Source organism: Ursus maritimus, unplaced genomic scaffold (assembly GCF_017311325.1).
Source record: "Ursus maritimus isolate PB19 unplaced genomic scaffold, ASM1731132v1 scaffold_24, whole genome shotgun sequence".
Lineage (NCBI taxonomy): Eukaryota > Metazoa > Chordata > Mammalia > Carnivora > Ursidae > Ursus > Ursus maritimus.
This window is the reverse complement of record NW_024424897.1, coordinates 1,039,231-1,061,069: the sequence shown is the minus strand read 5'-3', so window position 1 is coordinate 1,061,069 and position 21,839 is coordinate 1,039,231. Positions and strand designations below refer to the sequence as shown.

The window sequence follows — 21,839 nt, the reverse complement described above, 5'->3', positions numbered from 1 at the left end:
CGGGGGGGGGGGGCTGAGCCAGTCCCGAGCCTCATGACCGTCCGTCGGTGGTGGTGGTGGTGTCCTGGCCCCCATGCTGGTGTGTGGCCCGTGTCAGAAACTCAGCCGCAGTTCCCACTGTCCTGGCTTCTGTGACCTGGGCCCAGAATCAGTGGCCGAAAGCAGGCCTGCGTGCTGGGGTGAGCCCATCCTGGGGGTGTGACTCCATCCGGGCCTGCTCTTCCTGGGAATTCCTGTATTTGGGGCCTGGGCCCCAGGGCCAGGGCTGGCTGTCCCTTCTCCCACCCTGAAGGCACTGAGGACTCAGGGCATGTGGCTTGTGGGCCATTGGCTCCTGCTGGCCCGGGCAGGCCCTGGCTCTCTGGATCTCTTGGCAAGCTGCCTACAGCCCCGTGGACATTTGGGGAGGGTCTGGGCTTGTGCTGTCTCATAGGTGGTTGCTATCTGGGCATAGGATCCCAGTGCCTCCCCGGGCTCTGAACCTGGGCCCCCGGGCAGGAGGGGTCCCAGGGAGGGGCCGCCTGGCCGCCAGCAGCGTGTGCCTTTGATCTGGGCGCCCCAGCAGCTGGTTGATTGTGGAGCGTCCCCCGCCCGCCTGCCTGCCTGCCTCGTGCCTCTTGTCACTAACAGCCCCACACCCGGAGGGCTCGCCGGCCACATGGTGTCTGCTTTGTGTCCCTTTTCAGCCCTTGGGGGGGAGGGAAGAAGGGAACAAAAACGGAACTTTTGGGGGAACTTCAAAGGTACACTTTGGTAATCAAAAGGAGTTTCCAAGTTTCCCATTAATGTTTCGCCTGTGTGTGGTTTTGGGTTTAAATAAAGAGTCAGAAGAGACAGGATAAAATACAGGCAGGTCCTCGGCTGAGAACTGGGATGGTTTACAGACCCAGGCGGCTCTTGCCTTTGATGTCAAAACATTAATTATTAGAAGGTAGTTTTACTGGCCATCAGAGCCGGGTGCGGGGAGAGGCTGGGGCTGCCCGGCGGCCCCTGGCCTGCCCTTTGAAGTCCTTCCGTCGGCCCAGGAGGCCACCCTGCAGCCCTGTGCGCTCTGTGCGCGGCTGGGCCGCAATCCCAGCAGGCACCACCCCCCCCAAGCCGGTATGGGGGTCTCTGATCAAAGGCCCCGATGCCCGGAGTGGGGCAGGTGGCTGACGGCAGTGCCCCCTGCCTGCCCCTCACCCTGCAGGGCTTGGCCTTAGACACAGGCCTGGGACCTCCTTGGTGCTTCTATCTCAAGGCAGGTGTCAGCCTGGCCTCTGGCCATCCCTGCTCCCTGGTTTGCGAGCAGGTTTAGAGCACATGGGGCCAGGGCCTGGGGGTCAGAGCAGATTGTGAGCGGTGCCCCTTGCTGCCCTCCTCCTCTCGTCCTGGGGCACCTCTCATAACATCCTTCCATGAGCATGCCCTGCTGTCCCCCATGTGTGGGCTCAGGGCACGCTTCAAACTGGCCCTTGTCATATGTGGTCCGTGTTTATGGCTGCCCCCAGGCTCCAGCAGCCCAAGAGGCACAGCCGTGGCCTTGATCGGAATGCCACCAAGGCCGGGTGGCAGATAGGTCGTGGCTCGGAAGGTGCTGGTTGAGTCACATGGCAGGTGCCCTCCAGCTGTCTCTGCCCCGGCCGGATTTGGGGGAGACGTGCCCAGCCTGCACACCGTAGTGGAGAATGAGCACGTGGGGTGCGTTGGATGCCCAGAGCTGGCCAGGCAGGGCCAGGCGGCCTTGTGTCGGTGGGGCCTGGAGGGCTTTGTCTTCAGGCCCCCGCCCTGATTGGACCCAAGGGCTCTCTGGGGCTGTTCCCACCACGTGGGTGTCCTCCCCTCCGTGGCTTGCTGACCTCATGCTGTGTGTCTCTCTGGGCTTCTCAGGGCAGTTGCCAGGCCTGTGAGTGAGGAGGCCCCGTGCCACACCTCGCACTTGCTGATTTCAGTACTTTGTGGAGCTCACGTGTCTCGTCCACGCCGCGGGCGTGTGGGGGCCTCAGCTTCGCCCTGTGCTGGTGCTCAGCTCCCCCGTTCTCCCGTTTCCTCTGCTCGGTGTTCTCGGTAGTTCGCGGGACCCGGCCTGGCCTCGCCCTCTGGCTCAGCCCTGCGGAGGGCGTCGGGCGCCGGCCCTGTGAGTAAGTCGGAGGGTTTGGCCTGCGGCCCTCGCGTCCTGATTCATTTAAGCTCCAAGCCTCAAGGGGAAACGCTTCACATTCCCTCTGACCAAAGACCATTGTCAGAGGACAGTCTGGGCTGGGAGCGGGGGAGAAAAACAAGAGCCCTCACAGGAAAGCTGGAAAATCTGGGGTTGAGGTCACCCCCAAATCGTTTTTACATTTTTTTCTCTGTGTGTCATCACATCCCGGAAAATTACTGTCAAGAAAATGAACCCTTAGCAGCGGTGAGGCCACTTCCGACAGGAGGGGACCCGGGTGCCCGCTGGATGCTTGGCCACTCGCGAGGCTGCTGCAGGCTGGTGTCGGCCCAGCGCCCGGCCTGCTTGGCCTTCCTGACCCTCCACACCGGTGCCAAGCTTTGCCTTCGGCCGCACCAAGCCTGGTGTGGGGCCAAGGGCAGTCAAGACCCCACAGCCTCCTCTGCGGTTTCCCTCCCGTGTCCCATCGTGGCGAAACAGGGCATCTTCCGCCGGCTGGCCACAGCCGGTGCTCGGGGTCCGTGTCCCTATCTCTGAATGGGCTGTGTGTCTTCCAGCATCTGTCCAGCCTTGGCCCGTCATCACCCACAGAGGGTGCTCCTGCCCCTCTCATATGCCCCCGGGGCTCCTGGTCAGTGTTGCCCACTTTGCAGACAGCGTTATGACCGTTGACCTGTCCTGCTCACTCTCTGTCCACCTGTCCTCTGTTCCGCCATAGCTCTCCCTCACGGCTGCCGCCACATGTGCTCTCTTTCTCTGCGGATGCTGTGCTCTCCATCCAGAAACTTCTCCCTAAACCTGCCTAGGGCGGGAGCTGTGTGTAGGGACTGCCGGGACCAGGAACGGCGGGAGAAGGAACGGCAGAAGAGGGCGGGTTGCTGGCAGAGCGTGGGCATGAGCAGGACCAGGGCTCAGCCTGGCGGCTGCCTGGCTCTAACCTCCCCAGCTCCCTCCCCACCCCAGCCCCTCTTCTCTGCTGTGGAAATGCTCTCCTGGGGAAGGCCAAGCGGAGGTGTTTGAAGCTGCCTGCCTTCTTCCTCCATCATTGGGCAGTAGGGTGGTACTTCTAGCAGCCCAGCCGCGGACTTTGGTCTGTTCCTTTGGGACAGGGCCTGCCTGGGGCCAGGACATCAGGTGGTCTGACCCCGGGCTCTGCTGGTGGCTGTTTCCCAGCCCTCTGGTTCCTGCATGGGGCCCAGCTCTTGGCTTCTGTGTGACAGACAGGTTTCTGGAACAGAGTGAGACACAGGAGGAGAGAAGGAGTCAAAAGTAGATCCAAACCCAGAAGGATTTTGTCTGTTCTGTTTTCTGACCGAGAGTCCATGGCCCCTGAGCAGCGTGGAGACGGTGGGTCCTGTGTCCCCTGTTGTGGAAATGACCTGGGGAGCAGGCCGTGGGCCTTGGGGTCATCGGCACTGCTGGCAGCCTGCAGCCCTCTGGCCACCCCAGGCCGGGCCCTGGAAGTGCCCAAGAGGACCGCGAAAACCTAGTGGGCAGCACTCCCTGGGACTGGCTTCGCCAGCCAGGTCTGAGCGCTCAGACTCCGTGCAGTGCCAGGGACTGCACGCCACTGGCTGGCTGGGTTCTCAGGGCGACTCGTGCGCCCGCGGCCGGGTCCTCCAAGGTAGAGACCGTGACGGGGTGGCCTCAGCTGCGCGTTAGCCTGCGGGCTTCGTGCTTGAGTGCCCGGGGGCCTGGCACTCGTGAACACGGCCGTTCCCAGTCAGGCACATCCATGTCCTGCCCTCGCTCCCCCAACACCCCGCCCCAGGCGCCCAGGCCAGCTCTTGGCCTTTCTGGAATGCAGGCGCCGTGGCTGTGGGGGGCAGCCTGGCGCCTGGCATCTTGTCATAAAAAGCTCTGGTGTAGACTGCCCGCAGTAGTGCAGGAGCCTTGTGGCTTCGAAGGGGCAGCCCCCAGGGGCCTCTGCCGGCCACCTACAGGCCCTGCTGCTGGAGCTTCAGCCAGCCCCTTGCGGCTGCTCTGCCCCCGTGCCTCCAGGTCCGAGGGGCTTCCTGACAAGAGCCCACCTCCCTTCACTGGGGGAGAGCTGCATTGTGAGGCCTGGTGCTGCTGGGCGCTCGCTGGACCGCAGGGACCTAAGCCCTGCCAGGGTGGGCTGTCCAGGCCTCGGGTGTGGCTGGGGAGTTAGCCCTGGAGACCCCAGCAGGTGTGTCATCCCCAGGGCAGTGAGTCTGCCTGCAGAGCAGGACGGGCTGTGGGGACGGCTGTAGGAGGGTCCACTGGGGAAGGACGCTCCCCGAGCCTGCTAGGCCCGCAGCCTGGTACAGAGAGGAGGAGGTGGACAGTGGAGGGCAGAGGGGGGCCTCTTGGGCCAGAACTTGCATATCTCGGTCAGGCCCAGCCCCACGGCAGCCATGGTGCCAAGAGGTGTCCCATCCCCTTGGTCGCGCGACTCACGCTGGCAATCGCGCCCCCCCCCCCGCCCCCGAGGCGCCTTGGGCCAAGCAAGCCCTGCCTCTCAATTTCCTTCATCCTCCTCGTCCTCATCACTGCCAATTAGGAGTGATGCTGTCCCTTTCTGCATCCCTGGGGGATGGTCAGAGGGTGGACTGGGGACAGCCAGGCCGTGGGGCTAGTGGCTGGCAGGTTTCTGCCAAACCTCTAATTTGGGGGCTGTTGCTTCCCCTGCCGTCTTGGGTAGCCCCTGACGTGGCCTCAACCAGGGTGCTGCTCTCCGAGTTTGCTCTCTGTTTGGGGGACCCTGATAATAGGCAGCTCCTTAGGCCTCTTAGTGGGAGACTCCCGTGGAGACAGGAAGTGAGCACAGGAGCTGCTGGTGAAGGCTGGCCCTGCCAGGCTGTCCCTCAGCCCACTCCCAAGCCCCCCAACAGCGAGGGTGCCTGGCTGGCCTGGCCTGGCTGCGCTGAGCCCTCTGGGCCCCGTGTCCTGCTGGGGAGTGAGGGTCTCTGTGTCTGTGTGGCTGAGCAGTATGCATGGAAGGAGGGTTTCCAGTCCTGGCCACCTGGCCCTGGCCATGGGCTGACGGGGGCAGCCAGTGAGGGTACAGGCTTGGCCTTGGGGGTCTGTGTGGCCTCTCCAGCTGTGAGGCCTGGGCGACCCAGCCCCCAGTCAGGAGCCTGGGCTCCGGGGGGCCTGTGTCAGCCGAGCCCTCTGCCCACCCAGCCAGTGGATCGGGACCCCGTGGTGTGCCACCCCGACCTGGAAGAGCTGCTTCAGGCCTGGCCTGCAGAGCTGCCGGACGAGTTCTTCGAAGTGACCGTGGATGATGTGAGGAGACGCTTGGCCCAGCTCAAGAGTGAGCGGTGGGTGTGCCCGTCAGCGTCCCTGTCGGCGTCTCTCTGCTCCCACGTTTTCAGTAGCACATCTCGGGGTACAGGGGTTTAGGCAGGGTACCCCCGTCCCATCTGGCCCTGTGTGGGGGAGCAGCCCACAGATCCCAGGGTGGGTGTGTGGGGGCCCCCACTTGGGTTGGCCACGGAGACCGCAGACCTTCACGCCCCAACCCACTGCCCCTGCAGGAAGCGCCTGGAGGAAGCACCCTTAGTGACCAAGGCTTTCAGGGAGGCTCAGATGAGGGAGAAGCTGGAGCGCTACCCTAAGGTAGGGAGACTGAGTGTGGCTCCTGCAACGAACGCAGGCCTCGTCCCGCGCCCCTGGCTGGGGTACCTGTGCTTCCCACCAGGCCTGCGCAGCCATGGTTATCACCAGTGCGCCTGGTCTCATGACAGACACAGACGATGTGTTTTCACAAACGCGCCCGGCGATACTTGACCAGCCCCCCGTGTCCAGCAGGGCAGGGAGCAGGCCAGGGATGGCCGGGGCCGGGTGGTGTCTGGCCCTCTGCCCCAGCATCTTCTGGCCTGGGTCAGGGGGCCTGCCCATCGTGGGCCTAGGGGTACGGTGGGACCGGGCTTTGGCCATTCGTGCTGACACGTTGCCTCCTTGTGGCCCAGGTGGTCCTGAGGGTCCTGTTCCCTGACCGCTACATCCTGCAGGGTTTCTTCCGCCCTAACGAGACAGGTAAACAGCCCCGCGTGGGCGTCTGGAGTGGAGGGCTCTCTGAGCCCCTCCTGGCTTCTTTCTTCCCGACCACGGGACTGCGGCTGCCTGGCCTTTGGGGGTCACGGGTGTTCTGGGTTGTTGCCGTCTCTGTGGGGCAGGCCGTGAGCTTGCAGAGCATGTCGGGGGGTTGGGCACAGGGCTGGGGAGCCCAGGTGCTGGGTGCCCCCATGCGTCCACCTGTTCAGGGCACAGGTGAGACAGAGGAATGCCCAGAGGACGGGTAGGCCCAACACTCTCCCATCCCGGCCGCCCCCCCAACAGCAGGGGTCTCAGGCTTGTGGTGGCAGCCCAGAAGGAACGCGGCAGTGCCATCAGTCCTGAATGAGGTCCTTCGTGATCTGTGCCCAAGACTACGAGGGCCTCCCTAGGGCAGAGCTCAGGATAGGATAGTGGGCAGGGTAAGAGGCAAAGGGAGGGACACTCCTGCAGCAGGGTGGGGGCCTAGCCAGGCCGAGCATCTTGGAAGACTGTGGAAGGAACAAGCTTGGATTTTTGCCCCTGGGACCTTGATTTGGCCTGAGGGTGGGTGCGCTGTCCTGTACTAAGAGGCAGTAAGCTGCCCGGGGCGGCCCGGGCCTGTAGGGTAGCGGGGGTTTGTGCAGGGGTGGGCCCCAGCTTGTCCCATCCCAGAATGTGGCCAGCCCTGGAGTGGGTCTGGGGGGCCGCGCCGGTCCGCGGAGCTCTGCTTACCCGCCCCTGCTCCTGCAGTGGGGGATCTGCACGCCTTCGTGAGAAGCCACCTGGGGAACCCCGAGCTGCCCTTCTGCCTGTGTGAGTTCTCCTGGGCCTGCTGCACACAGCCGGGTGGCGTCCGGGCGTCAGGGACCCCCACCCCTCCCAGCTGGGGCTTGAAGCCGCTTTCCCCCTAGAAACATCGTGGTGGGCAGGTCCCAACCATGTGAGTCCTGCTGGTGTCTGAGGACAAGTCCACGGACCGTGGGAATTGGGAAGGGAGGTTGGCTTTTGCCCCACCTCAGCACCCCTGCACCCTCTGTGTGCAGCCTGGCTCCTCTCTCCCGGGCTCCTGGGACCTTCCGCCTCCAAGGGAGTCAGGCCCCTGGGCTGCACAGGGAACTGGGTGGGGCCCGGGCTCCCTGTGGGTCTGTCCGTCCCAGGCCCTAAGCCCCCTGCCAGGGTTTTTGTAGCAGCAGAGAGGTGGGCAGAGGGCTGTGAGCTGAGGGGGCTCCTTGGAAACACCCCAGCTGAGGCTGTGGGCCCTGGGCCTCCCCTTCCACCTCAGGCCTGTCTTCCCTGGGGATTGTGGGCAAGGGGTGGGGGGCAAGGTGCTTCCTGGCCCAGACAAGTTATCTCTTTGCAGTCATCACTCCTCCAAAAATCGTCCTGGATGACCCCACGCTGACCCTCTTTCAGGTACCGGCACTCTGGTGGGGTGCGGGGGGACGGGGGTACAGGTGCTGGAGGGTGTGCCTCGGTCGAAAGGATAATGATGCCTTGTAGCCGGGTGGCCCCAGGGGGCTGGGGGGCAGAACACCTCTGAAGCTGATGCTGGGGCTTTCCAGCCTGCTCCGCTTCCTGCCCCGGCGGGGAGGGGCCTACCCGGCTGGCTGCCAGCCTTCCTGAGCCAGACGGCCCGCAGGCCGCAAAGCGCCCTGCCTGGGGTCCGGGCGAGAGGGGCCCCCGGAGGCCTCACCTGCAGGTGTCTGGCTGCCTGCAGGGCCCTGGGGTGGCAGCTGGAGGCTAGTTTGGCCCCAGGCTCCAAGGGCTGCTGCTCGGCCTACTTCCCTCCCTCTGCCTTTTCCCCGGACCCCGAGGCCTCTGCCGGGAATGCGTGCTGCACCCCCCCCACTAGCTGGTGTCTGCTTCTGCCCGACCCTCCCTGTGGCCCCCAGAGCTTGTGAAGGTGAGGCGCCCTGCCCTGCCGGGGCTACCTTCCAGATCCAGGAGGAATGTCCTGTCCCTTTGCCCCTGGGAGGGTAGCCTGGGGCCTCCCCAGCCCTCTGGCCTAATGGTTTCCTCTTCAAAGTCTTCTCAGATATTTTAATTAGTACCAGAGGCTGGGCCTTGTTAACTGGCTGGCGGGCCCTGCATAGGTCTGAGCGGGGGCGAGGGGGTCTGCCTCCTGCCTGGGGCTGCCACCATTGTGGGGGTCATGGGGCAAGACCCCGCAGAGGCTGGAAGCTCACCAAGGAAAGGAGTCAGAGTGGGCAGGAGCAGGGCGCTGCCCCCCCCCCGCCCCCCTGCCACGAGCTACCCCTTCTCAGCCCCTGGGAGCCCCAGAGGCACTGGGCCTCTTCCTCCATCCTGCCCTGCCTCCTTCCCTCCCTTCCTCGCTGGCCAGCCTTTTGATAAACATTGAATTTAGGAGATGCTTTGCGATGGAGGGGGACCAGTGCCCAGCCCCACCCCCCCCATTAGGAGTCCTGGGGTGCCGCCTGTCCTCCTGCCCGACCGGCCTGATTCCTGGGGACACTCTGCCCCTTGCTACCAGCAGCTGTCTCCCTTCATCTGTCAGCTCCGCCTGGAGCTGCAGGGGCCCCCGCGCGGGGTGGCGTCCCCGCCCGCCCGCGATCAGAGAGCTGGCAGGGCTCGGGGAAGGAAGCCTTCCTCCCTGTGTGGGTGAGCAGGCGTGGGCGCGGAAGCCGCCGGCTTTCATGTCCCTGGCAGGGCTGTTCTCTGGCTGCTGGCTGCCCGGGAGGCTGTCAGGGGGCCAGTCCTGAGCCCCAGAGAGTGACAGCTTGGGGTAGGTGTGAGGGACGGCGGCCCAGCTGCCCCTTTTGGTCACTGGACCAGGAAAGGGAGTGCTGGGGATGGTGGGACTGCGGACAAGGGTGTGGAGGGAGGTGGGGGTGCAGTTGGTGGGCACAGGCACCCCCGGTGCCTGTCAGGTCTGCTTCCTTCATTGCTGGTGCTGTCCTGAGCCTCAGGGACACCCCTGTCCTCGGCCTCATGAAGGGTCCAGGGGTCAGCCAGAGCAGGTCCTAAAGATGGCCACAATCTGCATAGATCTTCTCTGCCTGAACAGAGGGGTAGAGTCTCCTTCCTGGGGGTTACGNNNNCCTGCTGTGCTGCCACTCCCCCCTTGTTTGGGTGGAATCCCGAAGATGCCAGCAAGCGAGTGGGGTAGTTCTAGTGGGAGTCTGGGGTCCAGAGGAGGTGCCCCAAGGGCCCCGGAGGACTCCTGGCTGGTGAGAGGGGTCCTTCGAGGCTTGAAGCCCTGCAGCCCCCAGGCTGCCCTGCCAGGCGGAACATTCTGGTACTCTCTGAGAGTGGCTGTGGTGCCCGGAGGGTCAGCCAACCTGGGGCTCCCGGGGAGAGTCGGGCACTGTGGTCCCTGTGCCCCCTTCCTGCTCCCCGGCATCTGGTGCCTTCAGGGCCCTGGTGCAGGCAGTGCCTCTGAATGAGGCTTTGATCCCAGGATGGGGTGTGGGGTTTTCAGATCTGCCCTGTTCCCGGCCTTGGTCTCCATGCTCCTGGGCTTGGCCTTTGAAGCTTCCTCCAAGAGAGCGGAGTGGAAGGGTTCACCTGGTGGCTGCCCCTTCCACTGAGGGCAGAGGACGGGGACCCTCTGGCCAGCTTTAGGGCTTGCGGCCATGGTCCCCCTCAGGTGCAGAGGCGAGAGGGGTGGACTCTGGGGTCCCTGCCTGCAGCCTTGATTCTGCAGCCCAGTTTAGCCCCCTGCTGGGTGGGCCTCCAGGGCACATGAGGACCCATCCTTGACCCACATCTGAGCAGGAATCCTGCTTCCCCTGCTCCCGCCAGGGAAGGAGACTCAGGAGAGGCAGTTCCTGGCCTCGTGGGGTGGGGAGCGTGGTCCCCAGTGCAGCGGCAACACCGCCACCACCCTAATCCTCGTCCTGTGGGCGGAGCTTCATACCGCCTGGCCCTGGCTCTTCCCTACCACGTCACTACCAGGAGTGCAGTCAGGGAACTCCAGTGTGGGCTCTCGGGGTCTTGGGTAGCAAGCTCTCAAGGTTGCTGACCTGGGTAGCACCTCCCTGCCCAGGACTCTCAAAGCCCTGTGGCTCCAGGAGCCGCCCCACTCCCCACGCCTGGGCCTGGGCAGCCAAGGGGCCCTGAGCCTGCAGGCAGACCCTCGCTCTCTGTTCTTTGATCCGCACTGCCCGTTTTTCCTCTCTGTACCTCCCTGGCCCCCCTCCCCACGTTCTCTGTGCCCACTTTCATCTCTGACCTGTCGGCCTCTCGCAGTGTCTGCTGAGGGTGGGGGCTTGCAGGCCTGGCTCCCCTAGGAGCCGAGCAGGCAGGAGAAGAGGTCATTAGAAGCCAGCGTGCACACAGTACAGGAGCTTCCTGTTTATCTGGTGCTTGGGGCTGGCTCCTGGAGGGTCCCTTGTGGTCTCCCAGCCGCCCTGGCTTGCACTGGGATTGGTGCCAGAGGGTGGACTGGTAGAGCTGGGCTGGGGGCAGCTCATGGGGGCACTGCGCAGCAGACTGCACTTGCTGAAGGGACCTGGCTGGGGCTGTGACCCTCGTCCGTGGAGCCCTGCTCCCCGTGAGTGCCCCTAGCTTCACGTGCAGTCCACAAAGGCCACCACAAAAGTGGAGTGCAGCGCCCCCATCCATCCCATGTGTCCTTTGCCCATCCATGGTGCCCGCCTGGGGCCCTGAGCTGCCTCCTGTTCTCCCTATAGGCAGATCTCTTCCCTGCAGCCCTTGTGCACTTTGGAGCAGAGGAACCAACAGGTGGGTGGGGGCCCTTCTCTTTGCCCATGGTTGGCCGGCCCTGGGCCATGTCCTGGCTCATCATATACCCTAGAATAGCTGCTTCCAGTCTGGGGGGAGATCTCTGCCCGATACCCTAGTGCCAGGACAGCCACCTGCTGGGACCCCATCCCCTCTCAGAGCAGAGCAACAGTGGGCGGGGGGGTCCCCACCATGGCCTGAGGGTGGGCTCGGTGTCTCACAGGCCTCTTCCTGGAGCCTCGGCTGCTGGAACATACGGTCTCCCCATCTGCAGCTGATGTGCTGGTGGCCAGGTGAGTGCCGGCAGTGGGGAGGGAGAGCCCCTGCCAGAGTGCGTCAGCCATCCTGGACCCCGGCCTTCTGTCCGCAGGTGCATGTCCAGGGCTGCTGGAACCCCACCCCCGATGCCAGCCCCTGACCCTGCACCCCTTGAGTTGGAGCCAACGGCCGAGGCTGAGGCAGTGGGGCTCCCTGAACCCAGCACCGGGATGGCCCCGCCGGTCAGGAGGGATCTGGGCAAGGTGCCCAAGTGGCTGAAGCTGCCAGGTACCGTAGCAGGGCACAGCAGAGGGAGGGGCTGCCGACGCAGGGACCCTGAGGTCATCCTGGTGTTTGCATTGCAGCCAGCAAGAGGTGAGTGCCACCAGCCTGGATGTGCCCTCTCTGCCGGCCACAGGACCCCTCTCCACCCTGAGCAAGAATAAAGGTGTGAGCTGCTCGAGATACTCCTGTCGTCCTTTCTCCAGAAAGGGGTCCCGCTGTCCCCTGGGCCCATTGATCCTGCAGCTGGTCTGGACCTGGGGGGGTGCCGCTCACTGGGATCTCGCGCTTATGAATAAAGGCACAGGTGTCCTCCCTGAGGACACTTAATTGACAGCACAAATTATCTCTCCTGTGAGGACCCAAGTGTGAGAAAGGCCCCAGGCGTTAGCGCCTGGCTGTGTGTAGGCAGGGCTGCCCTAGCCCAGGGCACCAGGACCGGAAGGACTGGGAGGACACCTGTGGAGGGCAGGCTGGTGCCCCCGCACCCCCTGATCTGAGCACACTTCTCAGTGGCTGTGGGGCACAGGTTCTTGCCAGCCTTCCCTTCAGGTCTAATCACTTCCACATGCCCCCAGCGCTTTGAAGCCCCGAGACTCCCCGAGGAGAGGGGTGGGAGAGGAGAGTTGGGGGGCCAGCATGGGAAGGGGTGCAGGAAGGAGCCAGTGGGGCTAAATCTGGGAGGGCAGTCTTGCTCCCCAGCCGTGCCCTGCTCAGCTGTGGGCGAGGCTGCCCCCGGAGGTCCTCCAAGGTCCCTCCCGATCCCTGTGGTCGGTGGGGCGGCTGTTGTCCCTCCCCAGGGGACATTCTGCAGCTCTGTGTGCCCTGACTGCAGAGTCACTGGGCAGGTGTCAGAGCTAAAGCAAGGTGGGTGCTGCAGGGTGGAGAGGGTGGGGCTGGGGGGGAGGTGAGGCCATCCAAGGGCATCCATACCACCCGACCAAGCTCCTGACAGGTCCCATGCAGCTCTAGGGGCCCGGCAGCCGGTCTCCACCAGCAGGCTCTGCCCACAGCGACATTTCCGGGCCAGTGGCCGCCGCACAGCCATGGATCCCGTGGCAGGAGCATCGTCCGTGCTCCCAGTGAGCAGCCACATGTGCGAGGGCTCAGGTTTCACTGGCCCTCGCTGTGGCCCTCGGCAGGGCGCTCACACATGCAGTCTGGTGTTGGCCCTGCTCGGAGCTGCGCTTCCCTTCGGCAGCGTGGATGGGGGCAGGCCAGGAGGCTTTGAGGCAACTTGACTTTGGGTGATTAATGGCAACAGGGAGGCGTGCCTGAGAGGCGGCTTTGATTTATTGACGTTGCCTCGTGAGAACAAATTTAAAGCATCAGGGAAGCATCTTCTGACGGGGTATCAAATGGTTAAAAGGTTGCAAGGAGCTTTGATGTCGGGGTGTCAGGCCTGTGTGCAGCTTTGCTTATCTGTAGACGGCACAGGCCACCTGCTCGGGCGGGCGGGCGGGCCCCCTCAGCTTCTCAGCACCTGCCTCCCCAGGACCCTGCGCTTCTCTCAACACCAGTGGGTGTGAGGGGAAGGCACCTCCCCCGCCCCCGAGCAACCCTCCCACCTGCTGTGTCCGGGCGGTCAGCAGCAGGACAGAGAGGGACACCAGGAGGAGTGGGGCCTTTGTCAGGACTTCGCTGGGTCTTGGGGGCTGGAGAAGAGTCTCAGCGGCTCCTTCCTTGTCTGAAGCCAGAGGCCACAGAAGTGCGGGCGCGGGGCCTGGCCTTGGCTTGGACGGGGGCTGCAGTAGGGGTAGAGGCCCTAGAAGTCCAGGAGCTGTGGGGGAGAGCAGCACTCAGAACCCGTGGGTGCCAGCCCTGCTCCCGGGAGGGCAGGACGCAGGATGAGGCCACCTACCAGCTGAGGCAGCACCTTCTCCAGCTGGTCCACGTCCACGAGAGCCAGGTCCTCTGCCTGGGCCTGCCGGATGCTGCGGACGGCTGTTTCTGCCACCACGTAGGAGGACAGTGAGGTTGGAGAGGCCGGGTGGGGGTGCTTGGGCTGCCTCCCCCACCCCCGTGCTGGCTGGCAGCTCAGAAGACCGAGCCAGTGGACACAGAGCTTAAGGGCTGGTGGGAAGATGGGTAAGAGGTGTGTGTGGGTCCCCCCGGTGGGAAAACACAAGGGGGACAGAGTCATGACCAGCCCGGTGGGGCACCAGAGGACACTGCTGGGGCCCTTTGGCTCACCCACAACAAAGATGGTCAGCAGCTCCGCCATGAGCCACAGCGCGTCCCCGCTGACTGCAAGGGGGAGGGGAGCGAGTTACAGAACGCGCGCTCTGCCCTCCCCTGGCATCCCGGCCACCCCGCTGCTCTCACTACTTCTGACCTGACAACTCCTCATGCAGGTGGCCCCCTGCCCTCCCCGAGGCCTCGGCCCCCCCAGAGCAGCAGTTTGGGTCACGGTGCCTGGCAGCCCCCCAGTCTGGCCCTGCCCACCAGCTGGTGCCCGCGAACCTTTGGTCTTGCCGTCCGTGAAGTGCAGCTGCAGCAGCTTGCTCACCAGGTCCTGGGGGGCAGGGGGACGGGTCANNCGCCCGGCACTGCACCCTGCCTGCCACAGACCCCCTGGGCGCCGAGTTCCGCATGCTGGCGAGCCCCTCTCCCAGGGCGGGGGACTGGGCAGTGAGGAGCCCCCAGTGCCTCCAGGAGGATTACGAGTCAGACACGCGGTGGACAGGCGGGAGCAGCCCCGGTGCCCACCCGCTGCTCTCTGGGCTCCAGTCCTCACGGGATCCAGGGCGGTCTTGCACTCCCGTCCCCGGGGCTGAGGCTCTCTCCTTGAGTGGGCCCCTTGGCAGGTGTGTCCACACCGCCAACACTGTCTAGCTTGTGCCAGACCCTGGTCAAGGCGCCAGGTCAGCTCCCTCTAAGGGCCCTCCCTGGAGTCAGCCACGAGCAGGGCCTGGGATGGCCACTGTGGGAAGCCCAGAGCTGGGCAGAGGCTGGGCTGCTGCGGCGACGGGCGGTCAGGGTGAATGTGGGAGGAGGGGAGGCAGAGCCTGAGCATGTCTACGGGGCCTCCGGATAGACAAGGGTGGGTCCAAGCCGAGACGCCTCAAGGTGGGGGCTTGAGCCCCTGAAGGACAGCACCGCTCTGCAGAGCTGGGGGGCTGTGGGTGAAAGATGGATTCCAGGGGCCAGGAGCTCAGCTTGGAACACGCTGAGTGAGGGACAGGCATGAGGCACTCGAGCCAAGCAGCTGGGTAGGTGGCTGGAGCTGAGAGAAGAGACTTCCAGAAGGTCGAAGGATGAGGAGGATTTGGGGGGTGGACCAAGGGAGGTTACAGAGAGCAGGGTCCAGCCAGAAGAGGCTGTGAACGAGGAGCCAGCAGGGAGGCAGGAGGAGGGCAGCAGGAGCCCAGAAACGGGGTGTCACACAGGGAAGGTGAGCTGGGGACTGACCACGCCTCCAGCTGTAGCCGCGGGAGGTTTCGCTGCCTCACCCAGTGCAGCTTGGCAAAGCCCAGGAGCAGAGCAGAGGGGCAGGGGAGGGAGTGGGCACCATTGGGGCCACGGCTCAGGAGGGTAAGAACTTGCCCCCGGTGGCTCCAGACACAGCCTCGCCCTCCTGGCGTTGACTGTGAGAGCTTGGCGCCACCTGCTGGTCCTTCTTGCTGCTTATGAGAAGCTGCTGGGAGAGGCGGGGAAGGCTGCTGCCCCACCTGCTCCCGGACCCCGGGGAGCCCGACAAGAGCAGGGCGGCTGCACCCGGCCTGGCGAGACTAAAGGAGTCAGCACCAGCTGTGTGTGGTGGTGGTTCCCTAAACAGACAAGTGACTCAAACTTGAGGAGGTCAGGACCTGGGACACATTCAGCCTCTGCTCCACTGCGTGCAGGCCCTACGGCTCCGCTGTCCCTCTCACAGTCACCTGGGGCAGCCCTGCTTAAGGGTAATGATAACCCCAGCTCTGGCCAGAGCCCTTGGGGTGAGGACTCCGGGGCTCTCCAGGTGTGCTGGTTGGTGCTTCTCTCTCCAGCAAATATGGGGGGGTTCTCATGACCACCACTCTGCCAAGTCACCCTAGCCTGTGATTAACCACTTCTGGGCCAGGGCCGAGCCACCCTGCTGGGTGACAAAGGAGAAGAGGGGGCTGAAGGAGAAGGGGAGCACAGAGAACCCCCGCCCTGCCTCTCTGTAAGGCAGTAACTCCTACCGGGCGGTGGAGCAAGGCCCGTGGGCCTTCCTGGCGCACCGGCCTGACACCGAGGGCTGAGGGCCTCCCAAGCTTCGCACACAGCCATAAAGTGAGACTCAGAAGCCACTCCCAGCCTGCTGGCGTGGAAGCCGGAGGGCCTCCATACCCTCCCAGACACCCAGAACCGCACGCACCAGGGCAGAGCAAACGGTGAGGCTCCGGAGGGGAACCGCCTGAGGTTAACCCTAGCTCTGCCTCGGTTTCTCCACTGGCAAGTGAGGATAGTACTAGTACCCACATTCTAACAGGGTTAATCTATGTCGAGGGCATGCAGGTGTGCCTGCCTGGTGTCCAGCAGGACACGTGCGCAGCCCCTCCCCCGCCCCCAGACTAGCAGGGCCAGTTCCAGCCCTGCTCGGGTGGGACGCGAGCACAGGGCCCCCAGAGAGGCAACAGGCCAAAGGGAAGCTTGACAATCTGCAGGCATGTGGACCCCTCCGCGCCACCTGGTTGAGAGCCTGTCCTGCGGGGTCCCGGGGCGCCCGGGGGACCGGGCCGTTAGGGCGGTGGGGGGTCCCGGGCTCCTGTCGGAGCGCGCCCCCCCCGCCCGGTTTCTGCACACCCCTCCCTCTTGCGGCAAACCCGGCTGCCTGCTCGACCTCCGGCGACTCGGGTGCAGGACCCCACCCGCGGAGGGCCGAGGGCGCGGTTCTGGGAACGTGAATCAAGTGTGGGGCCCGTCCGCCCGCCCTGCCTGCCCTCTCACTTTCCGGAAGCCGCCACCAGTTTCTTCCATGACAGCCGCCCCGGCGCGTGCCCTCCAGAGCTCCGGGAAGCCTCCAGCCAGTCCGCCCTGAGCGCGCCCTCCGGAGCCCCGCCCCCGCCCCTCCAACCAATCAGCCCGGAGCGCGCCTTCCGAAGCCCCGCCCCACCTCGCCCCGCGGGCCCGCAGTGCGTGCCCGCCCCTTCGTCCCTATTGGCCCGGGGAGAGCAAAGCCTCCTGGGAGTTGCAGTTTGCGCCCGCCCTTCCCGGCGCGCCTTGCTCTTCCTGGATACTGAGGCTTCGCGGAGTCCGCGCGGCCCCGCGGCCGGCGACTGAGGGTCCGAAGCGCGCGGGCTGGGGGCCTGGGGTCCCGCCCCGCCGCGGGAGGGCCAGTCTGCGAGGAGCCCTCATCCCCGTCGGCTGGTCGACGCCCCCCTCCCCGGGTCCCTGCCGGAGCGGTCCCCTGCCCACCTCCCCCGCCCTCATGGGGTCTCCCTCCTGGAGAACCAACTCGGTTTGTCCCTCGTTGCTCGGCTGCTGAGGATTTAGGAGTCTTTGTGCTCCATCCTGAGCTGCCCGGCGCCGTAGGCCCCCACGGGAGAGGCCCTGCCCTATTGCAATTAGGGAGAGGAGCCAGGTAGCCTGAGCGAGCACTCGGCTTCCCTCCGCCTGCCAGCCCGAGCTGGCTCATGGTGAGGCCCATCTCTGGGAGCGTGCCATGGAGGAGTTCCAGCACTCCTACAGGCGGCTGTGCAAGGAAAGTGGGGCTGAGCCCCAGGAAACTGTCCTGCAGCAACTGCAGGAGCTGCCGCGGGGCCGGCTGGACCTGGCCACCCAGAGCCTGACTGTGGAGACCTGCAGGGCCTTGGGCAAGCTGCTGCAGAAGGAGGCACTGCTGACGGAGCTCATCCTGAGTGACTGCATGTTGAGCGAGGAAGGTGGGCACTGGAGCGCTGGCAGGGGCAAGGGCAGCCCTTGCAACTTCAGAGTTGGGGTTGGGGTCAAGTCCTTTGCCTCAGGGCAGCCTGGCCTTGCTCTGTTTGCCCTGGTTTGCTGCACGTGGTCCTCGTTCCTTGACAGCCCTGGCAGAGAGCTCTTCCATCCCACCGGACCTCATCTTTGTGGGGTTACTGTTCTGTACTGCATGTAGTTCAAGGAAGCAGCAGCAGCGTCCCTGGCAGCGGAGGGCAATTGCTCTTTGTGACAGAGACCCTTCCCTTCCCCTGACTTAGGAGGGACCCAGTATGCTGGTGAGCATATGAGGTCAGCAGCTTGGCTCTGTGCCTAACAGATGTTTGAAACCTGGCAGTGATCAGGGCAACTCATTCCTGGCATGAATCCTGATGGTTGGGGGCCACTGGGACAGTCATCTGCCCCCTATGTCTGGGGAGCTGCTCCAAACTGGAGCCCACAGGGAGGAGCTCAAGGGCCCAGAGTGACGCCCTACCCCTTACAGGGGCCACACTGCTGCTCCAGGGGCTGTGTGCCAACACCGTTGTGCGGTTTCTGGATCTAAAGGTGAGCGGGTCTGCACTCAGGGGCGTACTACTTGAGACAGGGGGGTGGGTGAGGGGCAGTTTGAGTGTCCTGGCAGCGTGAAGATCTGGATGGTGGTCAGAGACAGTGTCTGTAAGTACTCTCGGCACACAGGGCTCCACACCGATTTCTGATGGTCTTGATGGGGGTGGGTGGGTGGAGATTGGAGGTCAGGAATGTGATTTCCAGAGTGTTCCCATGAACAAACATGAGCCTGCACCGGGAGGCCCACTGCGGTCAGGGAAAGCAATATCTGAAAGGAGCCGCGCCTGCCGAGAGCAGGCCACCTGGCCTCATCCGCTGCCTGACCAGGGCCCTGCGGGGTGTGGACGTGGCATTTGGAGCCCAGCCTGTATCGATGGGGAATTAAGCAACCTGCCCCTTCCTGACCTAGGGCAACAACCTTCAGGCTGCCGGCGCTGAGGCTCTGGGACAACTGCTCCGACAGAACAAGTCCATTCAGAGGTGAAGCGTCCTGGCCCCTGCCCTCTCCGCCAGCCCCCAGCACCCCTCCCACCCCCACGAATGGTTCGGGGTTGGCTCAGAGGGCACATTCTGCAGCCTGGGAGCATGGTCTCCTGGCCGGTTGTCGGTGTCTCCCATCCGTTGGTAGGGAGTTGGCCAGTACAAGTTACCACGTGGCCCCAGCCTTTCTGCCAGAGACCCCGAAGGCTGCACCTCTCCTCTGGCCCCTATGACAACAGGGTGCTCCTTGGGGCCACACCTCACGTCCACCTTCCGTGCAGTCTCACCCTGGAGTGGAACAACCTAGGCCCGTGGGAAGATGCGTTTGCTGCCTTCTGCGGGGCGCTGGCGGGCAATGGCGCTCTCCGGCAGCTCGACCTCCGCAACAACCAGATCAGCCACAAGGGCGCAGAGGAGCTGGCCTTGGCCCTGACACGCAACGCCCACCTCCAGCAGCTGGGTGAGGCCTCCCTGCACTGGCCTTCTCCTCTAGGTCTGCAGTCTGGGGCTCTACCCCCTGCTCCCTTAGCCTTCCTGCTGCTGCTTGCCCTCCTGCCACTGTTGTCCTCTTCCAGAAGCAAGGGGGCGGGAAGGTGTTGTAGGGAGGGCTCGGTGAGCGGGGCTCCTGCTCTGTTGGGGATCACAGGGAGTACCCTTCCCCAAAGAAACCATCCCGGGCTGGGCCAGCCTTGTGCAGGCACATTCCATCTGGTGACAACAGGTTTCCTTCCAGACCTGCGCTGGAACAGCATCGGCCTCCTGGGGGGCCGGGCCCTGGTGAACTGTCTCCCCCGCAACAGAACCCTGTGGAGACTGGAGCTGGCAGGAAATAACGTCCCAGGCGACATCCTCAGAGCTGTGGGTATGGGCACTCGGGGCCGCTGACGGCATGTGCTGTTTGGAGCTGGGCACAAAGTGGATTCCCTCTGATGGGGCCAGCCTCTGCAGGAGGGGCTCAGACAGGGCTGTGCACAGGCATTGTGAGGTGGCCTGAATCAGAAACGGGAAGGAGACGGAGAAGGTGTTGAGGGAGGGATATGGTGGCGGTGAGCTTGCGGAGTTCTGCCCTCTCCTGCTCTGAGCCCTCCTCAGTGTGCACACTCACTTCTCAGGCCCGTGAGGTGGGGGGTCACCTCTTGCACATAGGAAGAAGCGGAGGCACTGTGGCTTGAGGCTTTGCCCCGAGGGCCATGCTTATGCCTTGGTGGCCCAGCCACAGCTGGAAAGGGGCTTCTTGGCATGCGCCCCAGCACCCCAGAGTTTGTGGGTGTGGGGCACCTCGGGTCCATGGTCCCCTCCCATCGGTGACGCCGACAGCTCAGCCCCAGCCAAGCTCAGTGGAACGCTTTGCCACTCCCCGTGACTACTTGTCTTACCAGTAGCGCCAGCCACCCAGGGGCCACCGCCTCTTGCCGGGCCTGCCCCGCCTGTGTCGTCGTCCCTGACTTCTACTGCCCCAACTTTTGGCTGGCCCCTCTCCAATGCTGTCTGAATCTCTCCCTAACACAGGAGTTGAGCGTGATGTTCATTTCTTAAAAGTCATACAGTGGACTCTGACCTTTGGGCCAGAGGCTAACATCCATCTCTGGCAGCTGAGTGTCTCCCCTGCCTCCCCATGTGCGTGCCCCCTGCACAGGTGCCTTCTGGGCTGCTGGCCCCACCGTTCCCGCCATCCCTACCCCTACTAAAGCCCTTCGCCTCCTAGCGCACTCTGATTTGCAGGGTGAGACTGCCGACACGGTGTGGATTCTCCGATGACTAGCTTCTGGGCCGGGCTAACTGTTGGCCACTCCGCGGGGCTGGGCAGTCCCCTTGGTGGATAACGGGGTTCTTTCCCGTAGAGCAAGCCATGGACCACAACCAGGAGCGGCAGACCACTTCCCGAGAGAACCGGGCCCGCACCCACGTGCTCAGCAAGGAGGTACAGCACCTCCAGGAAGAGAAATCCAGGCAGGTGGGGACAGCACTGCCTCTGACCCTGAGCCTCACTCCAGCTGCATGGACACAGGGCCCGCCTTGGTCCCCATGCCCTGGCCATCTTCCCTTCCCCTGGACCCTAGAGCTTCTCTGGGTGGCCAACACTCAGGCGCCAGGGGCAGCCTTTTGGTCTGAGCTCCTCTTTCTGGATGGGTGGGCAGGTGGGCCTCCCTGTGTGGGAGCCCCATCCCCCTCTTGAATGAGGCGAACGTTTCTCTATTCTGCTGCTTCGGCGGGCATCCACTCTCCTTCCTGCTCCGGGCCCTGACCAGGGCTCTGGCTGGCTCTGTCCCCAGTTTCTGGACTTGATGGAGACGATTGATAAGCAGCGAAAAGAGATGGCCAGGAGCAGCAGGTGAGCGCAGGACCAGGGGCTCCGGCCCAGTTGGGGTGCCTGAGGTTTGGGTCCTGGCTCTGGCCTCGTGGGGTGACTGACCCTGGGCCTTGTCACCTGCCCGTCGATGAGGTGGTGGCATGTGCTTGCCGAGGACACTGGCTGGTTAGGGGCAGCGCCGAGAGCTTCCCGGCCACACCTGGAACGTTGTAGAAGCAGAGGAGCAGCAGCTGCTACCAGAGCCAAGTGGACCTGGGGGCGCTCTGAGATTTGGGGTTCTCAGACCTTCCTTTCTGCTTATAGGGCATCGGCAGCATGCGTGGGGCAGCTTCAGGAAGCCCTGAATGAGAGACACTCCATCATCAATGCCCTTAAGGCCAAGTAAGTGGGGCAGAGGGCGGGAGAGTGGTGGAGGGGTGGCTTCGGGACATTTTGGAGATGTGCCCATGGGCAGAAAAGAGTGATGCAGACAAGAACCCTCATCCCCAGTGTACAAAGTAGAGGTGGGACACAGCTGGGTTGGTAACCCCGGAAGGCTTCTTGGAGGAGGTGAGCTCTAGCTGAGGTGACCAGTGGTTGGCAAGAATGAGAACAGCAGTGCCTTTGCAAGGCTCAGGGGGAAGCTGGGATGGCTTTTCCTTCCTTACAGGCTGCAGATGGCCGAGGCCGCCCTGGCCCTGTCAGAGCAAAAGGCCCAGGGCCTGGGGGAGCTCTTGGCTATGGCAGAGCAGGAGCAGCGAAGCTTGGCGCAGAGGCAGGCGAAGGAGCGCCGGCTAGAGCAGCAGGTGGGCAGGCGGGCAGGCGGGCAGGCGGTGCTTGGCGGGGTGACCAGCGGTGCCCATGCCCCGTCGCACCCTCAGGAGGCTGCCGAGCGGGAGTCTAAGCTCCTCAGAGACTTATCTGCTGCCAACGAGAAGCACCTGCTTCTGCGAAACCAGGTAGGGGGGTGTGGGGCCAGGGCCCCAGGGCAGGGGCTGGGGCTGAAGCCGAAGCTTCCCGTCCACGGTGCTGGCTTCCCAGGTGGACGAGCTGGAGCGGAAGGTGAGATCTCAGCAGGAGCAGCTGTTCCTGGCCAGGCAGGAGCTGACCAACACGGCGGCTGAGCTGAAGATACGGGCCGTCCAGGCTGAGGGTGGGCGCACGCAGGCCCACAGCTGAGGGGCCCAGAGAGGGGAGGACAGGGAGCGAGGGCCCCCCAGGGAATCCCACCCATGCTCTCCCCCCCCCCCC

At 64.3% G+C, this 21,839-nt stretch overlaps 3 protein-coding genes across 14 annotated transcripts in view; 2 read left to right on the top strand and 1 right to left on the bottom strand.

Annotated features, from left to right (window-relative positions):
- ASPSCR1 (ASPSCR1 tether for SLC2A4, UBX domain containing) overlaps positions 1-11,570 on the top strand; it is a 25,496-nt gene extending 13,926 nt beyond the window's left edge. For all 3 annotated transcript variants that reach the window (XM_040639983.1, XM_040639985.1, XM_040639986.1), the window contains 9 exons: positions 5,288-5,427; positions 5,644-5,725; positions 6,079-6,145; positions 6,896-6,958; positions 7,506-7,558; positions 10,798-10,849; positions 11,073-11,142; positions 11,220-11,395; positions 11,473-11,570. In XM_040639983.1, coding sequence (XP_040495917.1) covers positions 5,288-5,427; positions 5,644-5,725; positions 6,079-6,145; positions 6,896-6,958; positions 7,506-7,558; positions 10,798-10,849; positions 11,073-11,142; positions 11,220-11,395; positions 11,473-11,486 — 717 coding nt within the window. In that variant the 3' untranslated portion in view covers positions 11,487-11,570. The remainder of the gene's footprint in view (positions 1-5,287; positions 5,428-5,643; positions 5,726-6,078; positions 6,146-6,895; positions 6,959-7,505; positions 7,559-10,797; positions 10,850-11,072; positions 11,143-11,219; positions 11,396-11,472) is intronic.
- Positions 11,571-12,664: 1,094 nt separating this feature from the next.
- Positions 12,665-16,423, bottom strand: CENPX (centromere protein X). Of its 2 annotated transcripts, XM_040639982.1 has the most exons (5): positions 16,301-16,423; positions 13,853-13,904; positions 13,583-13,636; positions 13,251-13,339; positions 12,665-13,169 (listed from the first exon to the last, which is right to left on the bottom strand). In XM_040639982.1, exons 1-5 carry the CDS (start codon positions 16,328-16,330, stop codon positions 13,155-13,157), a joined length of 240 nt encoding a protein of 79 aa, XP_040495916.1. In that variant the 5' UTR covers positions 16,331-16,423; the 3' UTR covers positions 12,665-13,154. The 2 variants fall into 2 exon arrangements, with proteins under 2 accessions (XP_040495916.1, XP_040495915.1); XM_040639981.1 differs by lacking the exon at positions 13,583-13,636 and having other exon boundaries at positions 13,251-13,462.
- Positions 16,424-16,581: 158 nt separating this feature from the next.
- Positions 16,582-21,839, top strand: part of LRRC45 (leucine rich repeat containing 45) — an 8,011-nt gene continuing 2,753 nt past the window's right edge. For 3 of the 9 annotated variants that reach the window (XM_040639972.1, XM_040639971.1, XM_040639980.1), the window contains exons 1-10: positions 16,582-17,235; positions 17,754-17,815; positions 18,228-18,298; positions 18,580-18,758; positions 19,032-19,160; positions 20,140-20,252; positions 20,548-20,630; positions 20,913-20,990; positions 21,259-21,547; positions 21,630-21,741. In XM_040639972.1, the coding sequence (XP_040495906.1) occupies positions 17,016-17,235; positions 17,754-17,815; positions 18,228-18,298; positions 18,580-18,758; positions 19,032-19,160; positions 20,140-20,252; positions 20,548-20,630; positions 20,913-20,990; positions 21,259-21,547; positions 21,630-21,741 (1,336 nt within the window). In that variant the 5' untranslated portion in view covers positions 16,582-17,015. The remainder of the gene's footprint in view (positions 17,236-17,753; positions 17,816-18,227; positions 18,299-18,579; positions 18,759-19,031; positions 19,161-20,139; positions 20,253-20,547; positions 20,631-20,912; positions 20,991-21,258; positions 21,548-21,629; positions 21,742-21,839) is intronic. The other 6 variants (XM_040639978.1, XM_040639976.1, XM_040639975.1 and 3 more) reach the window with 6 other exon arrangements.